The sequence below is a fragment of the Bradysia coprophila genome, unplaced genomic scaffold (assembly GCF_014529535.1).
Source record: "Bradysia coprophila strain Holo2 unplaced genomic scaffold, BU_Bcop_v1 contig_232, whole genome shotgun sequence".
Lineage (NCBI taxonomy): Eukaryota > Metazoa > Arthropoda > Insecta > Diptera > Sciaridae > Bradysia > Bradysia coprophila.
The window spans coordinates 15,360,056-15,386,312 of NW_023503493.1; the positions used below are offsets into that span (position 1 = coordinate 15,360,056).

Genomic DNA, 26,257 nt, shown 5'->3' on the forward strand with positions numbered 1-26,257 from the left:
TTCGCCAGTTGTAGGCCGAACAGTGTGAAGGCGACAAGCTAAAGTGCCTAAAATGAAACGTCCACAACAACAAAAACTACTAAATGAAAATTGCACAAAAAGACACACGTTCTTAATGGATGATCCAATATTTTAGCATTTTAGCATTAAGATTTTAGTAGAGCAAATGCACTGAATTGCGCTTGATGTGAATACTGACTTCAAGAAGAAAAAGTGCAAATTGTATCCCAGTTAACAAAAATTTCCCTCAAAGCTTCTTCTTCGTCTTCTTTTTCAGCCTGTTTCTGTCCACTGCTGGACGTAGGCCTCCCCAATTCTTTTCCATTCCGAACGATTAGTTGCCACTTGTTGCCAATTTGCGCCAGCAATTCTCTTTATACCACTCCATCTCTCGGTCTACCTCTAGGTCGTGTTTTAGGTGGTCTCCAGCTCATGATCTTTTTGGTCCAACGTTCGTCCGTCCTTCTTGCAATATGTCCCGCCCAGCTCCACTTTAAAGATGCTATTCTTTCCATGACATCAACGACTTTTGTTTGTTGTCGAATCCATTGATTTGTCATTCTATCTCTGAGCGTAATTCCAAGCATACTTCGTTCCATAGCTCTTTGTGCCACTCTTAATTTATTTTCGGAAGCTTTTGTTAACGTTAACGTTTCCGCTCCATATGTGAGCACAGGAAGGACACACGTATCGAACACTTTACGTTTCAGACTATTGTTCATTTTGCTTTTGAAAATTAGCCTGAGTTTTCCGAACGCTGCCCATGCAAGACCAATTCTACGTTTTATTTCTGCAGTTTGGTTGTCTAGACCCAACTTCAATTTGTGACCTAGGTACACATAACTGTCGACTCGTTCAATGACAGTATCACCGATTTTAATGTCTCTGTCAAAGCTGTAGTAAAACAAACGCCAATGTACAAATGCCATACTATTATTCTACTTATGATGACCAAGGTGAAATGGGCTTGAATATTACTTCAATAATTTCAACGATAACGACTGTTAGTAATTTTTTTTTATCCGGTTTTTGATGCAGGCCATACACTACGAGTGTTTCCACAAGGAATAGCTCCTAGCGTAAAGATGAAATAATATTTAGAATTAAATAAAAGAATTGTTTTATCTGTTTATCTGTTTTATCTATTTATTTGTCCCTAAAGTGTCTCATTCAAATTCTATTTTCTCCCAGCGGGAGAGAAAGTGCTGCCCTTTTCTCACTAGAAATGTCATCCGGCCAATTTTCAAGAAAACGCAATTGTTTCATGGCCTTTTGAGGAGAGAAAATAGGGCAACACACAACGCGCGCTTGAAAAAATATTTTGTGCACCAACTGAAATACGACATATTTTGCCATGATTTTTTGTTATGAAATGTCAGGTTTTCCCGAAAGATATAGCGTGCGGGAAAAACGTTTATGTATTTACGATTTATCGTGCGAGAACGGTTTTGAATGAAGTTTTGTTCGAACGGTTTTGAATGAACAAATTTAATATGGTGAATGTGAAGTTTGAATTTTTTCGTACCTCGACAGGAAATGGATTTTTTCAGCACACGTCCTAACACGTCAAAACTTAGGACTGGTGCTGAAAATCGACATTTCCTGTCTTGGTGCGAAAAATACTATTGTCGCCTTCTTCTCGTGACTTCTGTTAAATCCTCTACTAAATCTATGAAAATTGGGCATATGCATTGCACTGTAGCCTCGACAAAGTTTCTGTTAGTTGGATCTTAATTTATTTGGTATTTACGAAAAAATGAGTTGTGTTAAGAAGAAATTAGCAGAATTAAAGATCTGCTTTGCCAATGCAAATAAACTAAATTTGCACGGGCACGTATATAACTTTTCGCAATTCCGGTCCATAATCATCACCTTTCCATGCATCCATTTAATGTCGTTTTGAAGGTATTTATTTCACTGTATTCCCGGACACGGCGCAATATGAACTTTTTTTTCGCACGCAGTGCGTTATCAACTTTTTTTTCGCACGCAGTGTGATATCAACTTTTTTTTCGCACGCTAAAGAACCTATTACCTTCAACGAAGGCTAAATTTTTATAAATAAAAATCTTGCATTGACCAGAAATCGAACCCCCGACACCAAAAGGTTTTTGAGCACAAAGCAGCGACTATAGCCATTAGGCTATAGAGTCACACAATTATACCGAACGTATTGTTGAAGCGTATATACTAAGCATTGACTACTCGATTTCATTCAACGCGTCTCTTTACATCACATTGCAATGTGTATTATAATGCAGCCTTCTTGATCGTTCAAATGAATTTCTGTATACACAAGAATTTTGGAACAAAATGTAGGACATGTTTTGCATTGGAAAGGTGATTATGGCCCGAAATTGCGAAAAACGTTGTATCTACCACGGTAGGTATGCCGGTATTTTTTCGCACACGACGTCTTGTCGACCTCGGCTTCGCCTCGGGTCGACAATCGACATCTAGTGCGAAAAAATACCTTCATACATACCTTGGTAGATAAATAACTATTTCGCACGGGCACGTTTATAACTTTCATGCTGAGTGCTTAAATTTCTAGGTATTTTCGCACTAGTTTCTCGGTACAACATGCGAAAATGCCTAAAAACCGCTGGTATGCATATCACTACTGTAATGTAGTTCTGCTAATGCTACGAATGATGCCTCGTTAGATTTAATCAAGATTATAGGCAGTAAAATCGCAGATGTGACAAACGAAAAACGGTCTACATCGTACCTGATTCAACGCATTAGTATAGCGATACAAAAGGGAAATGTTGCATCTATATTGGGGACGATACCGCCATCGAAAAAGTTAAATGAAATTTTTTATTTATAATCCCGAACAAATTATTATTAATGTAAATTGAGTAAATAAAAAATAATAACATATTTGCCTCGTAATAATACACTCATTATGATAATAAAAACATTTCTTCTTTGTGACGAACTTTCATTAACTATTGAATCCTAGAAAGAACCTGTCATCATTATCTTTCTAAAGCAGAAGACTGCGGTCAGGCTCATCAAGTCAAAAATGATTAAATTTTGTCAAACAGAAGTATTCTACAAATGCATCGTCGCATTTCGTAAGTCTTCTTATCATACAGGATATACTGAGAGAGGAATTGTAATTTCCAACCAACGACATAGATATATATAAAACGTCTTTGTGTTCAACTTATAAGTCAACTTATGCATTTGTATGATATTCTATGCTCTATACTATGTTCTGAGCATTCACTTATATCTGATACTTCAAAGAAACTAGCATGGGAAAATAGAATGTCTCAGACGTTAGAGGTCTTTTAAAGACGGGGTGCAACTTACGACATTTTAAACTAAAGTTTTCATATAGAGTGTTTCAGCGGTTACATTTAAACTTATGAATTAAACGACAATTAACTACTTTCATGACATTAGAGGACAAAGGTGTAAAATGGCTGTAACTGCTTGGTGCTCTATTAATTCCTATTTCGTACTCTAACGCGTTTACCACTATATAGCAAGTACTGAATTGTTTACATTATATAGCAACTACTCAATGTTCTGTTTATTGTTAATTTTTCTTTTCTTTTTTCAATAAGGTCAAGAAACATTTTTTAATCTTCGATGAACATCTTTTCTATTTAATAATTAAAAGAAACCCGTAGAACGCTTTTTTGCTGCCTCAAGGGAGGTATTATTTATTCTTAGAAATTGTTCAGTTCATCATTTATATTCACTGTGCTGTAGAGTGAACCGTATAGCGATATTGTACTCGATTTTATGTTATTTAACTTCATGGTGTCGATTATATTTATGATAGTTGTGAATTCTCATGAAAACTCATTGGTACGAGTAGCATAAAAAGTACATAACTGTAAGTAATTATTTATTACAGACGATATTGCAATTATATCCTTCTGTTCCTGATTGCACTGTGCAAATAATGACAACTAAAAGTATACAAATTTTGAATAAAAGGTGCAGAGGTAACATTCACTTAGTGAATTTCACTAGTGCAAAAATCTACCTATTTCGTGGCAATAATGACCGTCCATCCCTGCATTGTACATACTACATCACAACAAAATCATTCAGTGAACGACATCAAAACATATAAATGAATAATGCACCTGGTTTGCAATGTTACGGACCAACGCATGCAATGACCGGTTCGTCACAAAGTTATGCGAAAGTAACGAAAGAGAAAAAAAAGCTGCACATGTTGTTCCACATTTCAAAAATACTTGTTAAGTTATAATTATACAAGTAGAAAAAAAGCGAAATTTTAAGTTTTTAAAATATCGAATTCCGTAACTGCCTCTGGCTAAAAATTTATAAACAAGTTATTGTGTGCATTAAAACTTGTTCATTTTTTTTTAAATTTAAATTAATTTTTTTTTGCACATAATTGAGAAGTGTCGTATGCCCTAGCATATAAAATACGTATTATATGTGTATAGAAACGTGCGAACGATGGCGAAAGGTCTCAGCTGCGCGTACACATGTGAATATTATAAATTTATCTGCACACTGCATGGTGACAGATATTTATAAAATAATTTTTAATTTATTTATAATGTCGTTAGATTCGTGCGGGTAAGTTATTTAAATTCACATTTATTCCCTTGACAGAAAGTCATGGGTCTTACGTATGATAAACACACTAAAATATTTGTCACAAAATGTTCGCTATGATTGAAAATGTATGAATGACTACAACTACTTCTTACTACAAAGAATAAGTATCGCAGTTCAACGTTCAATGCAGAATCTGTTATGGGAACATTCCCCGATGGAAAAGCGTTGGATGAATTTTTTAATTTGTAAGTCGTTAATTTTCGATTGCTAGGAATCTCGCGCCGCGTCATTCACAATGATTCACATTTTGACATATTTTGTATAAGGAAGATGCCACTTTGTGAATTATTGTGAATGACGCGGCGCGAGATTCCTTAACACCTAATTTTCAATCGTGAATCAATAAAATTGAAGTATGAATGACCAAAAATCGTAAATATTAAATACATGGAATTGTTTGTCACACTTCGATCATTCTTTGACGGACTAGGATTTTTTTCAATCGATGGGAAATTGAACTCCTGAGGTAGTTCCCAAAACAATTTTTGTTTAATCGCTTGATAACACGATTAACTTGAGTAATCCTCAACGGATTTCGAAAAACTTTTATTCGACGAGGAATTAAATTCCTGAGGTTAAGTTCTTGATAACTTGAGTAATTTTTGACGGATTTCCAAAAAAACATTTAATCTACTAAGAAAGAAGTTCTTGGGTTAACTTCGTCAACGGAATATACTGGAATATTTTTGCGTGAAAAAATTGAAGTTTGAAAGATTGTGAAAGATTGTGAGAGCCGTGTTCACACGAGTTTCATTTTTATTTAAGAGGCAAGCAAGAAATACCTCCTCTTTCCAGCGTCCAGGGAGCTGAGAGCTGACCCACCCAAAAGGCGGAGCCTAGTTTAAATTTAAACATAATAAAATGCTACACTTGAAATAGAGACTACTGGTAGCTAAAAAATGGAGAAAAGATGGAAATTTAATAACATGGATAACCGAAAACTTACTATGTTCACATCACGACTGATAGACGAGAGGGTGCATAGTTTTTCGCATTGCTGTAACATGTGAGAAATTTTACATCGTCGGAATTTCGACTCATATAAAGTTGTGAAGCTATCTAAGAGTTAAAATTCTTTGTCTAGATGAAACTCATTTAAAAAACTAGCAAACAACCTTTTAAAACGCTAGTCACCCATTATCGATAACAATAGACAAACAGGCAGCTCTGTATATAGTCTTCTTCTTCGACACATTTGCGAAAATTTCTAGGCAAATTCAACTGTGTCGTTTTTGAAGGAGAATAGGGTTCAGCCATGAGTTGATCACCACTCAAAACATCATTATATGGGCGAGATGACAGTGTTCTTTGCAATTTTGTAAAGAAGATACGCGTGTCGACTTAGAGATGAAAATTGTGTAAAGCATAATATCCAACTATGAAACTATGAAACAATATCTAGTCATAATTTCCAACTTTTTAGTCGTCTATGAAACATCCTTTTCGCTTCGTCATTAAAAAGCTATCTGAAAAATCAAGAACTAATGCAACAATTAAGAATCAACGCAACAATTATAGACATAATCATATTTACACATTAATCAACCAACATACTGTATACCATACCTGTATATTAGTATCAATTACCAATCATTGAACTAAATAATGATCGAGACCTAAGCGTCTATATACGTGCCCTCTTTCCTTTCATTCAATGCTAATATGCAGAAAACAAATTAATGGAAACATAACCAACGACATCGAATACCGTGTATATATGATGCACACACATGCACTTATAACCGAAATGTTGTTTCCAACTCAGAGCAGATAAATACAGTAGCATGTAGCACTAAAGCCCATATAATGATTGTGCTTCTTTCTTTTCTACATCCATCCAATACATATGCACAAAGAGCAATAACGAAATATGCGACTGCATAAAATAAACAGGAAACAATTGCTGAAAATCAGGTTTGGAAATCCTTTTTGTGAAGCCAGAAAATGTTACGTGGTACACACAATATTGTGGATATTATAGCAGAACAATGTTATACGCTCACTCTAGAACATCAGCTAAAGTTAATCGATGAAGGGGAATGACCTTGCTCTAGAGCACAGCACAATGTACATAAAACAGAACTTCTACTGCACACAGAACACATTACGTTATTTCGTTGCCTTTTTCCACTATATACGTACATTCAATTCATGTACCATTAAAATGTTGAAAAAACGCGGTCTGATGGCTTTAAGGTTGTGGATGATGATATTCATCAAAAGAGGAAGTGGACGGAATGAGCGCTGAATATGTTTTTAGTTTGCTGTTGATTTAGATTGTTGTCAACAGTTAACGCATGTCCCATATTCAGTGGCTAAATTAAGTTTGGTTAAAAAATTGCAAACCAGAGAATTAGTTCCTGCCAGTTGCAATAATTAAAACAGCGAGTTTTCAAAGACTTTGTGAAGCCTTTGAGAGAGTATTTTCCGGCGTAATTATTCCCGCTAGCTTCAACAAGCTTCAACATTGCAGGCATTGGTTAGATCAGCGATGTGTTGGTATGTAGAAATTTAAATGGAAAATGAAATCAGTAAAACTTTATTGCAGCTACTATGAGCGCAAAATTAGCGCATTCAATGTGAATGTGAAGCAACTTTCAATATTTTAATTAAAAATTCTACGGTACCTATACTGGCCTAGTACACCCATATTTGAAAACGAAATAGTTTTTAACGAATAGATTGGATAAAATGGGAACATTTCTTTCTCGGTACAGTTATGATAACAATGTTATGAATGATATCTTAACTAAATTTCTTATTGAATCGCGTCCAGCCTCTTATTTCGTCCATTAATTATTAAACAGACAATGCACACACACAAAAAAACAAGGTAAATGTTCAACAAAACCGTCAATCAGACGTAAATAAATAAAAGAAAAAGGAACAACGAAGTAGACCCCTTTTTTCTGAAATTCATATTTGGTTTGGTCTTCATTAACATTTTTATTGTTTCTGCGAAATAATTCGATGAAAGACGGTTCTCTTGATCATCGGCTTTATAATTTATATTACAATTTTCAAGTCGGTGTATTAAAAGTATAGGCCAGTAATTAATCAATTAAAACGAGCATAAATGACTTTTTTTTTTATCGAAACGCGAGAATTTGTATTAAAAAATCTCTGCAAATCATAAATAAAACATTTTATTTGCCCAATTCTTATCGTCTCAACAGATCGTCTTACACAAAATATATGCCCAAAGGCGACGTTTCCTCCAAGGTAGACATATACATATCTAGCTTGGTTTTCTCAAAAACTCAGACATTTCGAGTGAACTAACAAAATCGTCGGCGTTTTCAATGTAACACGGGGGCTATTAGATCATTCTCATGTAGTCGACTATATGAAAATGAATGTTCATTTTCCACAGTCTCGGCATGGATTATTAATGCGATTGAAGACGATGGACAGCACTTTAAGCGTAATACATATTTTAATATGAAATGTGAATCCACTTTTGGGATCTATCCTCTCGTTCTATGAATTTTTAATCAATCGTTTTCAATTTTACTCATGAATTTTACTTGACTTTCCAAGTTAACCAAGTTACTCTCTATAGCTTGGCAATTACGGATGTAGTACACTATCATTATGTATTTAAATGTACACGAATTTGCCATGTGTGTCTCTTACAAGTTTTACAGCAGAATTTCGTATACGGTAAACTTACGCTTATATATCACTCTAGTCATTGTAAGGGAATTATTAGAACCGTAATATCGTTCGTTCATAATTAACTTTTGACGAACAGTTAATCTGCTACTTCTGTTGTTTAAACTCTTTTCTAGTGTTTGGTACATCTCTACTTTATTAGTTTTAACAAGTACATTGTTATATAACTCTAGCTAGATCATATCGCTTACTTTGGGATTAACAGGTGACTAATCTCTAACAGGATTCTTGGTTGTCAATTGCACTTTAAGCTTGGTATCTCGGTACTACGCATATGCCTTAAACATCGTTCGAAATCGCTTCCACTTATACATGTTTTACATCATGTGTTCGCTACATAATTTTATTTTCAAGTTCTTAGCTATTATCGTATTATGTATACAGCCAAGGGGGACAGAGCAATATTATTAAATGTTTACGAACCGGATTTTTTTTCCATTAATTTTAAAATTTTCTATTAATTTGGAAAGCGCCTGAACCAAAATCTTGTTTTATTTTTACGCAATTTTCATGTTCTTGTCTTTTCGGTTGACAGTGTGTTCAATTTTAAAGGTGAAGGTTAACGGAAAGTTAAGCCAGTTTCTTTAACTGTAATTTGATTACGAAGTGTCTTGCGTACGAGGAAAGGAAGAAAATCATTGTCTTAGAAAATCTCCGAATACAACATCAAAGTATTGTATTCCATACGACGAAAACATTCTTTTTATTTGTTCGAAAACTTGGTTGTATGCAATCACTAGAAAAACTGGTACACCAGTCTTACTGAGTTTCACACTATGACTCCGTGTACTGAAAGTTCAGTTTGTTATTTTATAATTATCGTGTATTTTATAACCTGAGTGCTGGTGTGTATAAATGTTGTTTAACTTGTTGGGATAAAAACACAATTATAAGACCTTATCCGCCAGGTTTAAACAAGGGATCGATTAATAGAATTAGTAATAGATAGGCAATGTACATTGTTCGAATAGCCGAAGTATTATACAAGCTCTAGATAATATGGTCCTTTATATGGTAAAATACATGTTAAAAAAATGAAGTACAAGATTTGAAATCATCCGATTAATATATATTACACACTTGTCACGAAGAAGTCGAGGCTTGCCGAGTGTACTCTATTTTATCACATACGCGAAAACGAGACAACAACATAGAACTGAAGTGCAATTTTTGAATTATTCTTCTAGGTAAGTAATTTTGATATTCGAACACCGCGTATGTGATAATAGTATTTTACATGCTACATGCGTCGAAAACCGTACTTTTCATGTTTGAAGCACGTCTTTCGACGCCCTTAGCATGTAAAATCCATTACATAACTCGGGATAAAAGTGAAAAGTCTCGCTTTCGTGTGTTTATTGACCTCGGCTTCGCCTCGGATCAACAAAATTCACACGAAAACTCTACTTTTCATCTTTTTATCCCTAGTCATGTAAAAATACTTTGATTAAAATACTTGTTTGTAACAGGTTAAAATTTTATTGTTACACAAATTCAATAGAGATGGATTCTGCATGAGGCTTTCTCGAGTCTAGTCATTTACGGTGGCTAATATTCCATGGTGATGAATCAATAAAATTCGACATCTACTCGCAACAAAATTTATAGGAGTATAATTACTCAATAAACAGACTCCCACAGGTTATATTGACTGTGCGTGAGTAAGTATTACTCATACTGTTGCAAGTTCTAGCTGCTATTCGATTACTAAATCATTAAATTCGATAAAAAATACGATCTTTTTCCAGCCACATTAAATCATGTTATAATTTGTTTCTTTTTATTTTACAGTTGACTCTTTATTGCACTTTATATACACGGTCTGTAAAAAACCATTTAAAAACCTGTTCCCTCTTTTTCAAGCGAAAATGGCGCATTGCATTTCGAAACCAACCAGCAAATCTATACCACACTTTAAAATAGTAGTATCTCCTCGATGTTCTATGTGTATATATAATGTCCGCATATTGCATTTATATATATATTCTGGCAATGAGAACACGCCATTCAGTGAATTTAATATTTAAAAAGAAAAATGTTTTTTTTATATCTTACAAAGATTCCTCTCGATTTACGATGCAAAGTTCTCAACAATTTTTTCTACTATCTAAGTTGAGCCTCAAATCATCCACATGTACATACCGTGTTGTTATTTTTTCATTTTTTTTCATTTTTTATTTTCCTATGTGGCATGGTTTAGGGGAAAAAAAAGAATGAGTTAGAAATAAAATTTGTTGGATGTTTTCAGTTTTTCGTATTGGACTTTCGATAAACTGCTTACTCAATATACAGAACACTTTTAACATTATGTATATATATTGGCTGATGTAGTTTAGGTATATTGAAAAGAGAGGAAGACAAGAGCGCATTTGAAACTAAATGCAAACATAAATAACAAAATGTTTTTTTCTTCGTTCTAAGATTTTCTGTTTTTTTTTTGCTTCGAATCTTTTGTTACTTTTTATACCAACGTTATGTCTTTCGTGTTTTTGTAATGATTTTAATAGAGGAAAGGTCTTTTCGTTTAAATGTATTATTATCATAGCATCATCGGACCAAACAAAATGGGTTTCGTTATTATTATTTTTCTTCTCTTTTTTCTTTCTTTTTGATGAAAAGGAAATCATCTACCTCGTGACGATATTATTCTCGGTGTAATGTGTAGAAGATTTTGAAGACTGGTTTGCATCATCTTTTAATTGCACTGTATACATGTTAATGAGGAAATGGAAACCCATTAATTCGTAACTGTAAATTTCTTAAGCATTAAAGGCTTTTCGTTCATTTGTTTTTACAGAATTTTTATTGGATGATGTGAGTTGATGACTGTCGTGATGATGGAATGACCATAATCCCTTCCAGTAGAATGTCTTGTGTTTGTTGATCGTAATTTTACATTATTACATTTTCATCATGAATAAAATTTAGCGTAATTTAGAATCGTCTATGTGTCGTTGAGTTTCAATAAGGTTTCCTTTTATCTGAAAGATTGAATGCTCTTAGATTCATTATATTAGTCACAATTTGGTAAAATTGTGTATTGACTAGAGCACTGCGCCGTTCAGCCGATGGACAGTTAGCGGCTAAAACGTAGCCGACGCCCTTCGGCGGCCGGCTAGTATGATATTTATGGCGGCTAGCCGGCTCAGACGGCTGAATAACAAAATTAAAATACAGTAAAAGAAAATTGAATACCGTTAGGTTTACTCATTTGGGACTAGTTTTGGATTTCAAATGATTCCACACAAATTTGTTTAACCAATAAAGGACTAATATTTCATATTCGGAATTTTTGGTAGGCACGCGATCGCCAGCTGAAATGAAATTAATCTAGGTCCTCTTTTGTTAAACACATTTTGTGTGGAATCATTTGGAATCCACAATGAGTCCCAAATCAAAATACCTGACGATATTCACTTTTGTTCTCCTGTATTGTTACAATCGAATCAAATCTCATAGAAGTACGCAAGTCAGAAGTCAGTTACAGAGATATTTGTTTCAAATGAATTAGGCGAAACCGCTTCTATTCAAAAATGGAATCAAACATTCAACAAAGGCTTTAGCTGTTTAAGCTGATCTCACTCGTACTACAACTACAACACGCGCACGTTTTACCATTTCACATGTAGTACATTCATGACTTTATTGTACTGCCCTCTACCAGTCGACAGGTGCGTACACAATTTTGTAAGCCAACGAAAAAAATTGCTGCAAAATTCTCCCAAACTGTATTAAAACCAAAACTTTCGCAAGCCATCTTCCGCCGCCGATTTTTAACACGGCTGAGGCGGCTGAGAGGGGTATCGGCGGTTCCGGCTGATGCGCTTTTTCGGCGGCGGCCTAGGCGTGGCTGAACGGCGCAGTGCTCTAGTATTGACATTTCAACGTACCACGTGAGCCACTAAACAAGGCTTAGAATCAACAAAGACAACTTCCAACGAAAGTGAAGGCTTATTCCTAGAGTACTGCCTGTAAAAGTAAATATCGTATATGTACCTTGATCAACGCTTTTAGGACATTTTGCATCTGCAAATGTTGCAGAATTATTTAACGTTTTTACCGTGAGTTGTTGTTTCCTTCAGTGGTGCGAAAGTAACTATTTTCGTACCTGAGACTGAGCAAAGGTAATGCACGCTTTTCTCACAGCCCACTTACAGACAAACATCTTCAATGTGAATCTTCCCAACAAAGAAGCAAGTTCTATTCAGATTCTTGTGTTCTTCAGATAACCACAACAAATGTTCATGATTTAAACTTTGCATTACCAGACTAAACCTTAAAAGTAAACCATCTTTTACTTGTGATCTGACTTGCATCAGAATACGTGTACGTTCTTGGGAAAATGTTTGCGACACTTTCAACTATTTGTTTCCGTCTGTAGCTCATAAAAGTGGGAAGAATGAAAGACTTATCATCGCACATAACGAGGGTTGTTTCTTTGCCGTTCGTACACAAATATTTGTCTGTTTCGTCGGTTCTAGCGTCATTTCCAAACGTACCTCTTCATGACTGTAACACATATATATATATGTGAGTGTGGAATTACATCGTCTCCCTAGTGGATGAATATTATATACGTTTCGGAATTATCGTCGCAAATATAACATATTTATTCAGAAACTTCATGTATCAAAATTCTAAATGAATGTGTTGCGAAACTGTGAAGTATATACAAATTAATAAAAACTCATTTGGGGTATAATTGTTGCTTTTTTTATTTTATAATTTATCTCAATGACTAAAACAAAAAGTTTAAAGAATTTTATAAAAAAAAAATCGATAAAATGACGCAGACAAAAATTACAAATTAAAATTTCTTCTAATTCCAAAAATTGTTTGCATCTGCCTCCGCTAAGCACAAAAAAAACTGATAAGGGCAACGTCTTTAAAACTTTTTTTTTTCATTTTTCTTTACTGCTCATATAAATACACATTAAAATTGTGTATAGCTACATACTTATAGCTATAATTGCGATGTATACCTCAGTTACATATAAATATATACAGATACGACAGGCTCACACTGTCAGACCCACCCAAAATTCGTGCCGAGCAAAGTATAATAGGATTTACAATTTACGAATGAATTTGAGCTATCTAATTTTACCAACCTCATGGTCTGTGCCGCCCTAATGTAGGGTTAAATGATAGTTTCAAATACATTAGGAAATTTTTTGGATTTGTTTATGGAAGCCCATCGAAATAATAGTTTATGTAAAAAACAGATTATCTGACGAAAGTGCTCAATTACTGATGACGATAAGAATAGATTCACAAGTTCAGGTGTAAATTACATATAGAAGTGTTCAACACGAGTTCCAGGTGGAGCCAACACCTTGAACCTGAATACGAATGTCGGTATTCTCTCACGACGATGACGGAGAGCATGTTATTTGGAACTCAGAAAAATGTTAAAGAAAACAAACGAAAAACAAAACTGGTTTTTCACTCTCAATAAATATGTATAATTCATGTCCTATTATAATATTGGTACGCCGCCATATTTGTCTCGCTCTCATTCTCATACAGCTATCTCTATCCATTTCATTTGGGTTCTATCAACCAGTTTTTCAATCTGCACAAATATTACCAGTTGTTCGCGAGCTTTTGAACAGTACGATTCGTAATTTATAAAGACATAGTGGGTCGATAATCGTCAATCAACAATATACTTTTTTTTGTATGGTGTAGTAGTTATACAAGTTGTATTCGTGAAACATAAAAAAAAGTGTAAGGAGAGAAGAAAGGAATATTTCAATGAAAAGTCGAATGAATTGTGTTTTCTATTGCGTTTTTGGTTCTGTTCTATTGTGAGGCGCTTAAACGGCAACAGAAACATAAAAAGTGTTTTATATCATTTGAGAATATATATTGTTTTTCCTCGATTTCGGTCTGGGTGTTCAGGATGAGTCACTGAACTAGTTCACTCCGCAGAATTAAATGAGTTAAAGGAGGAGAGCAAAAAAAATCGTTAGCAATTTAAACGACGTAAAGAAGTGAATTGAATGGAATTATAAGAAGCAAAATATCATAACATCAGACCCACTGTGTTTGAGACACACAGAGCTAATTATATACGAAAAAGAGCGGCCATCAGCATCATACCTATGCCTAAATAATTGCGTGAATATTTTAATGTATAAATAGTTTATTTATGAATGCATTTGTAGTGGTATGAATATGCATATTTTTGAGAAAGTGATTTATTGGTAATTTAATTTTACCGTTATTCAATTCAGAGTGTAAGGTTTATTATTGAAAAAAATATATAAATATATTAAAGCATTGATGTGTTATGTATTCATGCATATATTATCTTCGTGCAGTTTTTTTTATATTCGTCTTCTTTGTTTAATACATTAAAATGAAATCATTTGATTAAAAAAAGGCAAGAAGAAAAAGGTGATCATTTGTGTGAATAAAATTTAAGGAGAAAAAACTCTGAAATCGCAATCGATTTATGGACTATTTTTTTAGTGGATTATTAACGTTACTCAGTTTTTTTTTCTTGGAATAAAATTCGGACACTTAATTGGTCGAATCACAATTAAAAATTTAGATAACATCTCACAAAACGGATATGGCTGCGCCAAATCTACTGAGTTGGGGCATAGAATGAAATATTTTAATTCACATTCAGCCTGGTAAGTAAAATCAAATTTATTTCCAATCCATACAATTGAATGCGGTGTCGAGTAAAATAAATGTTGAGGTCAAGAAGATGTGGTAACGTTTAGCGGAGTCAGAAAAGCGTTTTTCGCTTACCTTCTATTACCCAATGAGTCGTGTTTACACTTTCTATAAACCTTTAAAAGATGCCAATAGATAAGTTAAACCCTGCGCTGTTACTATTATGTTAGTCAGTCCAAATGGACCACAAAATTTCTTAGAAGACAACGAATCTCTCATCACTTCCGTAACTATGAAATTTTCTTAAAAACATTTAACGATTCTACCTGTCCACCTTGGAACGACTCTATGTATCTGAATTTTGTTTTACAAGAACACTGCAAAGTTATGCAGAACTTTTTGATGCTTTTCCTGATAAGCCGATCTGGTGCTGATATCGTATTTCTATGAATTAAACATCAGTGCCGCCCCTCAATGAAGCATTAAAATTAGTTTTTTTTTCTGAATTATCTGGTTTTTATTGTTCGTTTTGATCTCTCCATGCAATCAATAACTTTTACCAAGTCTGGTGCCAGTAGTTAAAAACGGTAATGTTTGCCAGCTATTACACCGATAAAAAACCAATCGATCAGGAATGCTAAAATTCTCCAAAGATTTATTTTCCGATTCGCCGAAAAAAAAGAGATAATTGACTTACACAATCTTCCATTACATTCATCCATGTCCGTACAGACATACACAAAAAAGATTAAACATTAAAATTCGTTCTAAATCGGAAGCAGGTCACCAAATTGAATTTCATTCTATTTCTTCATTTATACACTTCACCATAATATATACACAAACCATTTTATGTATATATATGCATAGCTGTGTGTGCTCCAGAATATAATGATTTTTAAAAAAAATCGTTTATTATGCATTCCATCTTTAAAACGTGCTTCATTCACAGTACAATAGTATATCTGTTTTTTTGTGCTATAACAGTCTCCGGAGCCTTCCTTTTATGATAAAACGAAATACACAACAACAAAACAACTCGGTTGAATAATATCGTGTTACAAAATATATCAACCAAACGAACGAACAAAAAAAAATTTTTTTGAAGACGAAGACTTACAGCATAACAATTTTCTGCTGTTATTTTATTTCGGTACAAATTCTTTAATGACCTTTTGACCTCTATATTTTTCTGATATATTTTATAACATTTACACATATTTGGGTACGTTTTAATTCTTCTTTCCAAAAATTCCATTGCAAAAAACAATAAATTGAGTTTTTTTTGTGTGTATACTGTGTGTACATGTGTACAAGGTAGGTGATATTACGTCTGGTTGCCATATGCTCAATTTTGGATCACATTTTTTTTTCTCTCGCTTATTGTTTGTTGTTGTAGGTACTTCCATATAAATTTATCATTTGTTCGTTAATGATATGATATTTTGTTAAATATTAATTTGTGTCAATAGTACTGTTTGCCTAAGAATAAACATATTTTCTCAGCTATTTTCGGTAAATTATTGCTGGTAATTAATATACTTATTCATCATAATAAGGTTGCGTTGTTGCTAGATAACCACTTCAATGACGTCGTGTCAGTAATTAAGGTTTCTAGACAGAATTTTACTGCTGAAAACTGATTGATACATTTGACTGTTAATCGATAGACATACCAATAAACTGTTCAGATCGGAAAGTAAGCCTGATTAAGATTCAATCGAGGATTCAATACGATATTTCTGTTCATTTCAAATACATATTGAAATGAATGACCTATTTCCACTGCACACATAAACGATTAGCATTATGAAACCGGCAGCATAGTGACATGGACCGACATGGCTAAAAGATGATATATTTATGTGAGACAGTTTTATGAAGCGAAATATTTCAATATAATGTCTGCACGGACAATCAATAAATAAAAATTTAGGGGGGAAGACTAAGCTGGTGACGTTATATGTATGTGTGTAATCTTAATGAACGAACGGAGATCCAATAAATCAGAATTATTTTTCGTGAGAAAATTCGGAAAATTACGAGAAAAAATAAACAACTTGAGAGGAGAACCGGTAAGAAATTCATAAAATGTATTTTTAAGCTGCTCTTTCGTGCGTCTCAATTAAGCTATGAAAAACGACAGTTCATATTTGCAATTACTTTTTTATGGTTTATCGGGAGAATTACATATTAAAAAAAATGTTAAACTTGTTAGTTATCTTGAATTTTTGAGGAGTTTAGCATTACTTGGGTTTCTTATCGAAAAGATTTGCCGCAGCCATTTATCACTCGTCCATATCATGTAGGATACACACGATCATTATGTTAATGCTCATCGTTTAGAAGAAAAAACTTTCGACTGTAAATTTACATAAACAAAATGCTGCTCTCTATCTAAATACAATACCATCAAATCATGTAAAGCCATATATCAATAAACGTAAAATTGTTTTTAATAAATTGCCTAGTGATAAATCGTTACTTGAATCCATCTGTGTACATCATTAACATACAACACTCGTCTATCATATCATAAAGAACAACATAATAAATCCATTACCTGGAGCTTTTCATCCTCTTTGTATACACCATGCACAAACTAATTTCTTCTAACAACAACATTATTACAATTTTTTTTGTTGTTTAAATTTTATATTTCAATGTAAATAATTCAATGACCCTTTGACCTCTACATCTATGATCTAAAACACAGTTCCATATAACATGTTTCTTCCAAGTTATTATTGTGTGCCTATATATTCGCTTACGTTCGAGTGATATTCTTTCATAAATTGTTGTAGGCACTTTATATGCCAATAGAGAGCTTATATGAGCATTAGGTAGATTCATATATAGCGCATTATATGTATGTATATCATGACAATATAACTGCAGACTTAGACACAGCATAAAGTGTGGTGTATATATAATTGGATTTCTATGCTTTGGATAAAATAAAGTATCTTTTGTACATATATATACCTACGAATAGCACTGAAATCATGACAAGTCAAACAAAAAAATCCATTGTTGAATAATTGGAATGTCTAAACAATAGAATTATGGTTTTTATACGTATCCTCATATAGTCAAATTCAAATAGATTTATACCATTTTTCTTGATACGTTTATATGTTTGAGCAAAATTTTTTTTTTCTTCTTTCATTTATATTTCATTCAGACGAAGAGAAAAAGTCTAGAAAAGTTGTTGAGATCTGTATCGCGTTTTGGGTTATGTGGTTATGTTCGTATAAGCTTTATTAATGGCCACAGCTAGTGTATGTTTTCGTGTTATTATGGAGATGTTGTAAGAAAATCAAAATGTGTAAATACACATTGGATTAGGAGTGGTTGATGTTTTTTTTTTCTTCTTTTTTATATATATATATATTTCTATTCAACTGTTTTCGTTGAGGCTTGAAGTAAAGTGAATTAGTTCTTTTGTATGTTTGCTTTTTATACGGATTTTGATATATGGTTTTTGATGTGTGGTCATTGTTTGGTGTTTAAGTGCTAGGTTACTATTAAAATGTCATTAAAAACGTTGTAAAATTAAATTACGAAGCTAATGGCGTGTAATTAATTGTGTGGAGTGAATGCAGTCTTTGAGTCATTATAATTTTGAAGTTCAGTTGATTGGATGTGGCTCGAGTTTGGTAGTGGCTGAGAATTTTCTATAGATATATTTCGATCGTGTTGAATTTCAAAACATTGTAAATTGATTCTTTGGATAGCTGTCGTACCGTATTGTTTCTTATAGCGAAAACTTCAGATGGGACATCAATTTTGGTCAATGAAATGGGCTTCGTTTTTTTGTATTTTTTTGGGTCTGAATTCTTGCAATTGGGTCTATTACTCATTGATTTAAGTGAGAGATTGCATAAGTGCCTAACATTGAAATTTTTCGTTTGAATATTTTAGTAAAATTTAGTGAAATATTTCTCAATATTAAGCTCTGATTGGCAATTACTACTTAAACTACGCAAGAATCCACAGTCGGATTGGATGTTGCTTTCTGAACCCAGTTTCGATAAACTCCTACTCTCGATATCGAAAACCTCTACCCAATAGCAGTGATAATCTACGACTCTGTCATTATCATTTATATTGTTATACGAATCAATGCTACATATTATGCGCAATAAATATACTAAACGATCAATGTCTGCATCTACATGCGCCACACATGTGCTGCAAATCAATGACACCTTTTCCAAAACATTTACATTCAATTTATTGGCTCGAAAATAATCCATAAACAAAACATGCTTCACGATTATTTCAATATTTTATTCACATTCTTTTTCCAGTCTTCTCATTTCGTTCGATAACCTTGAATTCCACTGAGCTAATCATCATTAATAAACCGCAATATTATTTTTACATATACTTCTCGAGTTGAGCAACATTAACAATGAAAAAAAAACACGAAGAGAAGATACACACAAAAAACTGTCATCAGTAACATGTAGGTATTATATCGACTCTTGACCATTGAAATAATTCTTTTCTCTTTTTTCCATCTTTTCGTATTTAACACACAATTTGTGGATACAAACTCGGTCGATTTATAAAAACATTCAAATTCAGAACAAAGAAACTCATAATAAGTATAGACACACATATATACCTAAGATCAGCAGAGGAGCCTAACCGCTAAGACTGAAAAAAAATTGACGTCACGAGAACAGTGTAAAATAAAAAAAAATTGAATAGAGAGCAACATATAACACAAGTATAAAACCACCAAAACAGTTTATATTTATCAGAGAAAAAAAAAACGTTTCTTTGTAAGTACGTACTATACCATCATTCATGTATAAATTTGTGTTCGTGAGCTCTACATATATATTACGATCACAATATAAACAACACAAAAAAATCAAATCGAGAAAAACCAGTATTTTGTACGCTTACTCGCTTACCGGTTCAAGGAAACGCATTTAATTAACGTTGATTAATTGTTGTAATGGTGTGTTTGTGAGAAAGTTTCGACTGCTTAACACTATGCATGATCTGAACAAAACAAAATGTCTTATTGATTTTTGTGGATCTTTACAAGTTTGTTTACTATAGGTTATACAATGACACGATAGTTTTTTACAAGAAGTTTTTGCCGAATTCAATTCTCTCATCTCATATTTGAGTTGTAAGGCTTACAGCAATGGGAATCTTTGTCTTAGGATTTATGTAATTTATGTATTGTCTCGGTAGATTCTATTCATTTTACAACAAGCAGGATTTCAAATTACACAAATGTGAAGTCTTGAATCGTACATTCGACAGAACAACTTCAATTTCTGTCGAAACGTTTCGTTAATTTAGAAAATTTTAATCAAATAGGGCATAACTATTCAATTCACAGTAAGACTTTCATTCGCACCATTGTAAGCAAAGCTCGAAAAAGACGTTACCCTAAAGTTGAACTCTATTCGGCTTTATATAATTTGCCAAAGCTCTAATACCTAGGGGCACATAGCTACTTTTAGAAGAAACAACATACGCCTACGCTGCCCTTGTCCGCGAGATTGTCTATTTATCTTTCAGATGATTTCGTTGTCGGTGAACGTCTTCAATACTTCAAAATTATGCTACACACAAGTAATTTTCAAGAAGTCAAGGACACATTTTAATCTCTGTCCTTAATTTAACCTTCTTATGCTTTACAGCGTTAGGCTGATAACAAAGCATCACAAAATTGATGAAAATTTCTTTTACAAAACCAATCAATCAATCGAGCTATCCAATACACCACGGGGGTAATATTCAATATTCATCGTTTTTTGTGTGTTTTATACAAACACTGCGTAATGGATAAATATTCAAATGTATCTTTTTGTGATGGGTTGTTCGTTCATCTTCTTCTTATTTTTCTTCTTCGTCTCATCGGCAACACAGACACCACACAATTTAAATCTTCCAGTAATTCGGTGAATTACTTTTTGAAGGTTTATTGATTGTGTCGATCGTGAAGAGAAAAAAAGGGGTTTCCTGTGTTGTTCGATCTATAATGTATTTAAATGGACTTAAAGTACACCTTCTGGTTTCAGTTTAAAATAAACTTATAGGTCAGAACGAAAGCAATTTCCGTTTTGCTAAATGTATCAACTGAACATCCGTGTATGCATTGGGATTATTATGGGAGAAACGTATACTCTATACATCGATTTGAATAAATAAATATCAAGTTCGCTCCGAGTCTCATTTCCAATTCGATGCCATGAGCTTGCCATGGATAAAGTGTGTGTATATAAACTAAAAAAAGACATAAATTTTGTTATAAAATTTCCATATAAACAACATGGTTTTTGGTTATATAACCTCGAAGCGTAATCTAAATGTGAATTGAAATTACCCAAAGTTATATACCAAAAAAACGTTTTTTGATATGGGTAAAAAGGATTGCATGGTTTTCGGTTAGGAATTTTGTGTACATTGATTATAATTTGGTTAATTATTGTATGTCGTCTACGTTTACCCCATGTGAAAGGACACATTTACAAATCGTTCCATATTTTTAGTAGTTAGATCGTACGATTAATGTGGATGCTTTGCGGTATAATAAAATTTTCAAGGTTTTTGTTTACTAGAAGAAGAAAAAAAATGATGAACTAGGTTAACTAGTAGTTTCAGTTTACTTTAAAACGGATGTTATGAAACGTAGCTTTTTGAATTTGCTGTAGTTACATTAGATTCAATTAATTTTCACAAATTTTCACAAATTTTCACGTAAAGGGTTTTATTCTTATACGTGAAAAGCCCTCTCCTTAGTCCCTAGTTACGCGCTTGTTTAGGACTTCTTTTGTTAAAAGTCGTGTACCACTTTGGTAATGATCGCATTACTTTTGCTACAAAAGAGTCACTCTTTTGCTGAGGGAGTGATACTTTCGTTATTGTTTTTACTTCTGCTTGAAAAGAGTTTCTTTTGAAAATTAAATAATTTCTTCTTCTGATGACGCATTATACATTTTTTTTTCATTCATGTAACTTCCCACGCAGAATTACTTTTTAACTGAAAGACAGTCACGATAATCTCTTGCAAGTATCCCACTCAGATGAAAGAAGAATTCGTTGAACAAAAAACTCTGTGAATGGCATAAACTCCTAACATTTACCCGAAAAAAAGAAAACGAAATTATCATCGTCCTTGTCTGTACCGCAAAACTACACTTCACAAATTATAAAACCTAACGATTTCCTTCCCTTTAATAATAATTTTCAAAATATTTCTCACCCTTTTCACATTCTTTACACCTCCACACACCCACATTCCATTTTCCTTAATCAATTGGCATATTTTTTATGTATAATACCTTTTGCCATATTATACACAGTCAACATTATAACTATTTCTCCAAAAAGGAAAATTTTATAGCAATTTCCCTTTACGTATACATGATTTTTCCTCGGAAAAACCTCTCTAGCGCACTGTACTTGTGTTTCGTTCTCGACAAATTTCTTTATTTATATACATGCTACATGTGTAAAATAATATCAGAGACTATACCCAGAATTTGTGCGCACACACCGGGCTGATCGTCGTCAATGTGTTGATTTAGAAATTGTTCAACGGTTTTTCCTCCTACATGTTGGATTTTCCCTATCAACTTTTCCGTTTTGTTTTGTATACATAAATATGCGAAGTTAAAGCTGATTTATGTACAATGAAACCGCATAAAATTTGAATACTGTGCTATAGATAGGTATGGATATAATACAAGAATGTTATGTGATTTTGAAGTAGTTATGAAGGTTTTTGAGTCGGTTGTTGCAAGTATTAAATAGTCACACAACATGGAATGGATATAATATATAAATGTGAAGTATATGACTGGGTAGTTAAAACATAAAACACAAGATTCAATAAAAACCAACAATTTTCCATTTATCCTCTGTTATATACATTAAACGTTACCGGCAGCGACAACTGAGCCAGTGAGGATATAACCATAGAGGTTGCCATTAGATGAACATTTGTATATTCAAATGTATATAACTTCCATACACGATAGAAGAGTCTCTTCTATACACATCGTTCTTGTCTGTATAATATAACTTTGGTTTATGTTTGACTATACGTAAAATTTCTGAGAATAATTTGAATAAGAGCCAAGCATAAATTGTGAACCATGTACAACGTAAACATAATGAATGTTTTGTCTGATATTGTCACAGGCATTTATAATAACTTGACAAACTGTTGTTTTAGCTGGCGAATACCTTTTATCATATCGTGTTGTGACATGTATTGGACACATTTATGTTGCATGATATTATAAAGTGCGTAATACATCGCGGCAGGAACATATATATTATAGAGAACTTATAATCAATTGTATAATACCGTCGTTGCTACGTAGTACGTATATGTATATAAGAAATTTGCATCGTAGACACGTTTATAATTGATTCAATAAAGTGAATTTCTGTTATCGATTGTTCAATGCTACGGCAAGAATTCAGACTTGTATCACAATATAATACCTGATGCATTAAGATGTGGTTTGAATTAACAACCAATTTAATTGGCTCGAGTTTTCGGGCTTTATTACGAAATGATTTTGTTTTTACTTTTATGTTTTTACATGGAACGTAAATGTTGGACGTTTTAGAGGTCACTGAAAGGTCAACGAAATAATAACGTGATTTAGTTTGCAAATAAAATTCTAAAGAAATAGATTTTGTTGCATTGTTTTCCATTTAAACGGAGGCTATGGCAATGTGAATTTATGATACCACTATCTTCAAATTGATTAAGGAATTGAATCTGTTAATAACATAAAAATTGGTGTTGACCCAAAACCCACACGATCTGACTCACATTGCTTACAGAAGGGCAAAATGCGAATGAATCTGTTACTTCTTTTGTTTAAAGTATCTCATAACAACAAAATAAGACAACATTCGCCAGACCTGATCGCTTATTATTGTTGTGTTTGCCGACAACAGATGGATAACAAATGTATCCACACTCTCTCAACCAAATGCTTTTGTTCATTACTTTTCAACTGTTCAATTATACATCGAAAATTGGGTACACGGTGCGCGATCATAAATCATCATAATGTGCCGCAACGTTCGGTAGCGAATTATGTTTCGCTTACTGAAAATTGTGTATGTGTGAAATGTTTAACGTGTTGAACAATGAACATAAATGGAAATTGATTGATTACTTGAATACAGTGATCATTTCTCGATCTTAAAAACAATATAAAAAGGTATATCAGAAACTCGTAAAGAAAAACCTGTTCCAAACAGATTTCGCCGAAGGCCTTGAAATGATTAAATTGCTTTTACGATCGGATGATCGGTAATCAAGTTCTACATCATATAGCTGTTTTAATGTTGATCTACATAACATTCGGATTTGCATTTTCATCTCATTACAAAATGTAACTTCTTATTTGAAAAGAAAAATGTCCTCGAACAAACAGCAAAACATATCAAGGTACTTGAAAATATTAATTTCGTGCTGTGTTTACTCTTATATTAGACAGAATTCAGTATTTTATTGAGCAAAAACGACGAATGTTTATCTTTTGGTGTATGAGCTATGTAGCGGGCTGTGTTGTCTCCGTGAATGCTAAACTGACAAATCTTACCTGGAATCTAAATTGTTGATGAGACAGTTTCACATGCTTGCATGATTAAATCGAGTCGTAAATTGTTAAGAACGTCACGATTATCGCACTGAAATTTTACTTCTTATCTCACATTACTTTATGCAGAGTTTATTTTATATATATCAACTCAACATTCTGCATGGTTTTGGTTGTGTTTTGCCGCATACCAAAAAAAAAATTGCCGTGTGAAATACTCAAACATAAAATAAAGAGCGAAATGCTAAATTGAAATATTTGCTTAAAATTGGCACGAAAAAATTTCCACTGTGTTTGCCGATTTCAACCAATTAATCAGCATTATGAGTACTTTTTTTAAGTGATTTATTTACAACAGTGGCAATTTGTTGCGGTACGGTGGTTATACGCTCTTTGTATTTTGGAATATTTCGGCATAAAACTGTGCAATTTTATGGATTGTATAAACGGTATCAGTTGTTTAATGGTTAGTAGTTAATAGTCCATTGTCCATAGTGAATTTGTCTGATTAATCAACTAAGTCTATTCATGTTACTGACCTTACCAACGGATTCGTAAAAATCGTTGATTACCAACTTGCGCATGCTCTAATCAGTCATATCAAAATTTTTGAAAAAAAAAATATTTCAAATTGTACAAATATTTAAAGAATAACGAAGCTACAAACTAAACAACGCCATGCATAAATTTAATTTTTAATGACACATCATCACAAGCACATCAAATTACTAAATTATTTATATCAACACATCAGCTCGATGAAGAAGATAATAATGTGGGTAGCACTCTATAGCACATCATTATGTGAACATAATCGTAAATCACATTCATGATCGATAGTCAGATTTTATTTTAAATACTGTGCCTGATTCTCAGACTGTGTGTAAGTTATTGCTGTACGTTTACTGCTTCAATTTTTTTTTTTTGCATAATGATATACGTACTGCTAAAACGTATATACCTATACGGAACGTGTTCTCCCGTACTCAGCACTGTAATATGGAAATGTCATTGACATCCTAGCTCACATTATAAAATCATTTTTGAAATGAATGAACATGGAATACGAATTCATTTAAGTGACCTCGAAATGACTTTTGGTTAAAATGAAAATGTTTGGCGTTTTGCTGTAAAAGGCAGCGCTGTTAAAACTCCATTTGAATAAATCATTATAATGATTGAAGCTTGAGAAGCGATAGGACAGGGAACAAATTTCGCTGAAACAATGGTGGAATTGACAAGTTAGAGATAAGACAAACAAAAAATTGTTTTCTCTACAGACATGTCCAATATAAAATCTAACATCAAATGATGTTTACTAATTAACAGTCAAATTTACACACAAGTTCACACGTCGTATGGTGATAAGACGGATGAAAAAATATTCCATTAAGTGCAATATATAATTCATTTTGCATGCGGTCATCAACATATTAAATTTCATCAGACAATGGATTATAAATACCACAATTGCAACATAAGCAACGGTTCCAAAAAAAAATGAATTTGCTTTAGTTTATCAAACAGATAAGAATTTTATTACATTTTATACTTTGTAATGTTTACATAGATTGTTTATGTACACAACTTATATATATTTCAGTTCAAGTAGATAAGCGATATCTAATCGACAAGAAATTAAAAAACGAAACAGTGAACATTTCCAGCTATATTTCGACGTCTGTATACATACATCATAAGTAAATATTTAAGTAAGTGTTGTTATAAAA

The 26,257-nt window shown here is 33.0% G+C and overlaps 1 protein-coding gene and 1 long non-coding RNA gene across 3 annotated transcripts in view; one reads left to right on the forward strand and one right to left on the reverse strand.

Annotated features, from left to right (window-relative positions):
• Nucleotides 1-745: 745 nt before the first annotated feature.
• On the reverse strand, nt 746-8,628 carry LOC119076946. The gene is made up of 3 exons (XR_005087721.1): nt 8,617-8,628; nt 3,536-3,543; nt 746-894 (listed from the first exon to the last, which is right to left on the reverse strand). It is a non-coding gene; the product is annotated as an uncharacterized LOC119076946 (long non-coding RNA).
• Nucleotides 8,629-13,901: 5,273 nt separating this feature from the next.
• LOC119076947 (lysine-specific demethylase 3A-like) overlaps nt 13,902-26,257 on the forward strand; it is a 61,766-nt gene continuing 49,410 nt past the window's right edge. Inside the window, exon 1 of one of the 2 annotated variants that reach the window (XM_037183999.1) lies at nt 13,902-14,939. In XM_037183999.1, the coding sequence (XP_037039894.1) occupies nt 14,911-14,939 (29 nt within the window). In that variant the 5' untranslated portion in view covers nt 13,902-14,910. The remainder of the gene's footprint in view (nt 14,940-26,257) is intronic. The other variant, XM_037184000.1, reaches the window with a different exon arrangement.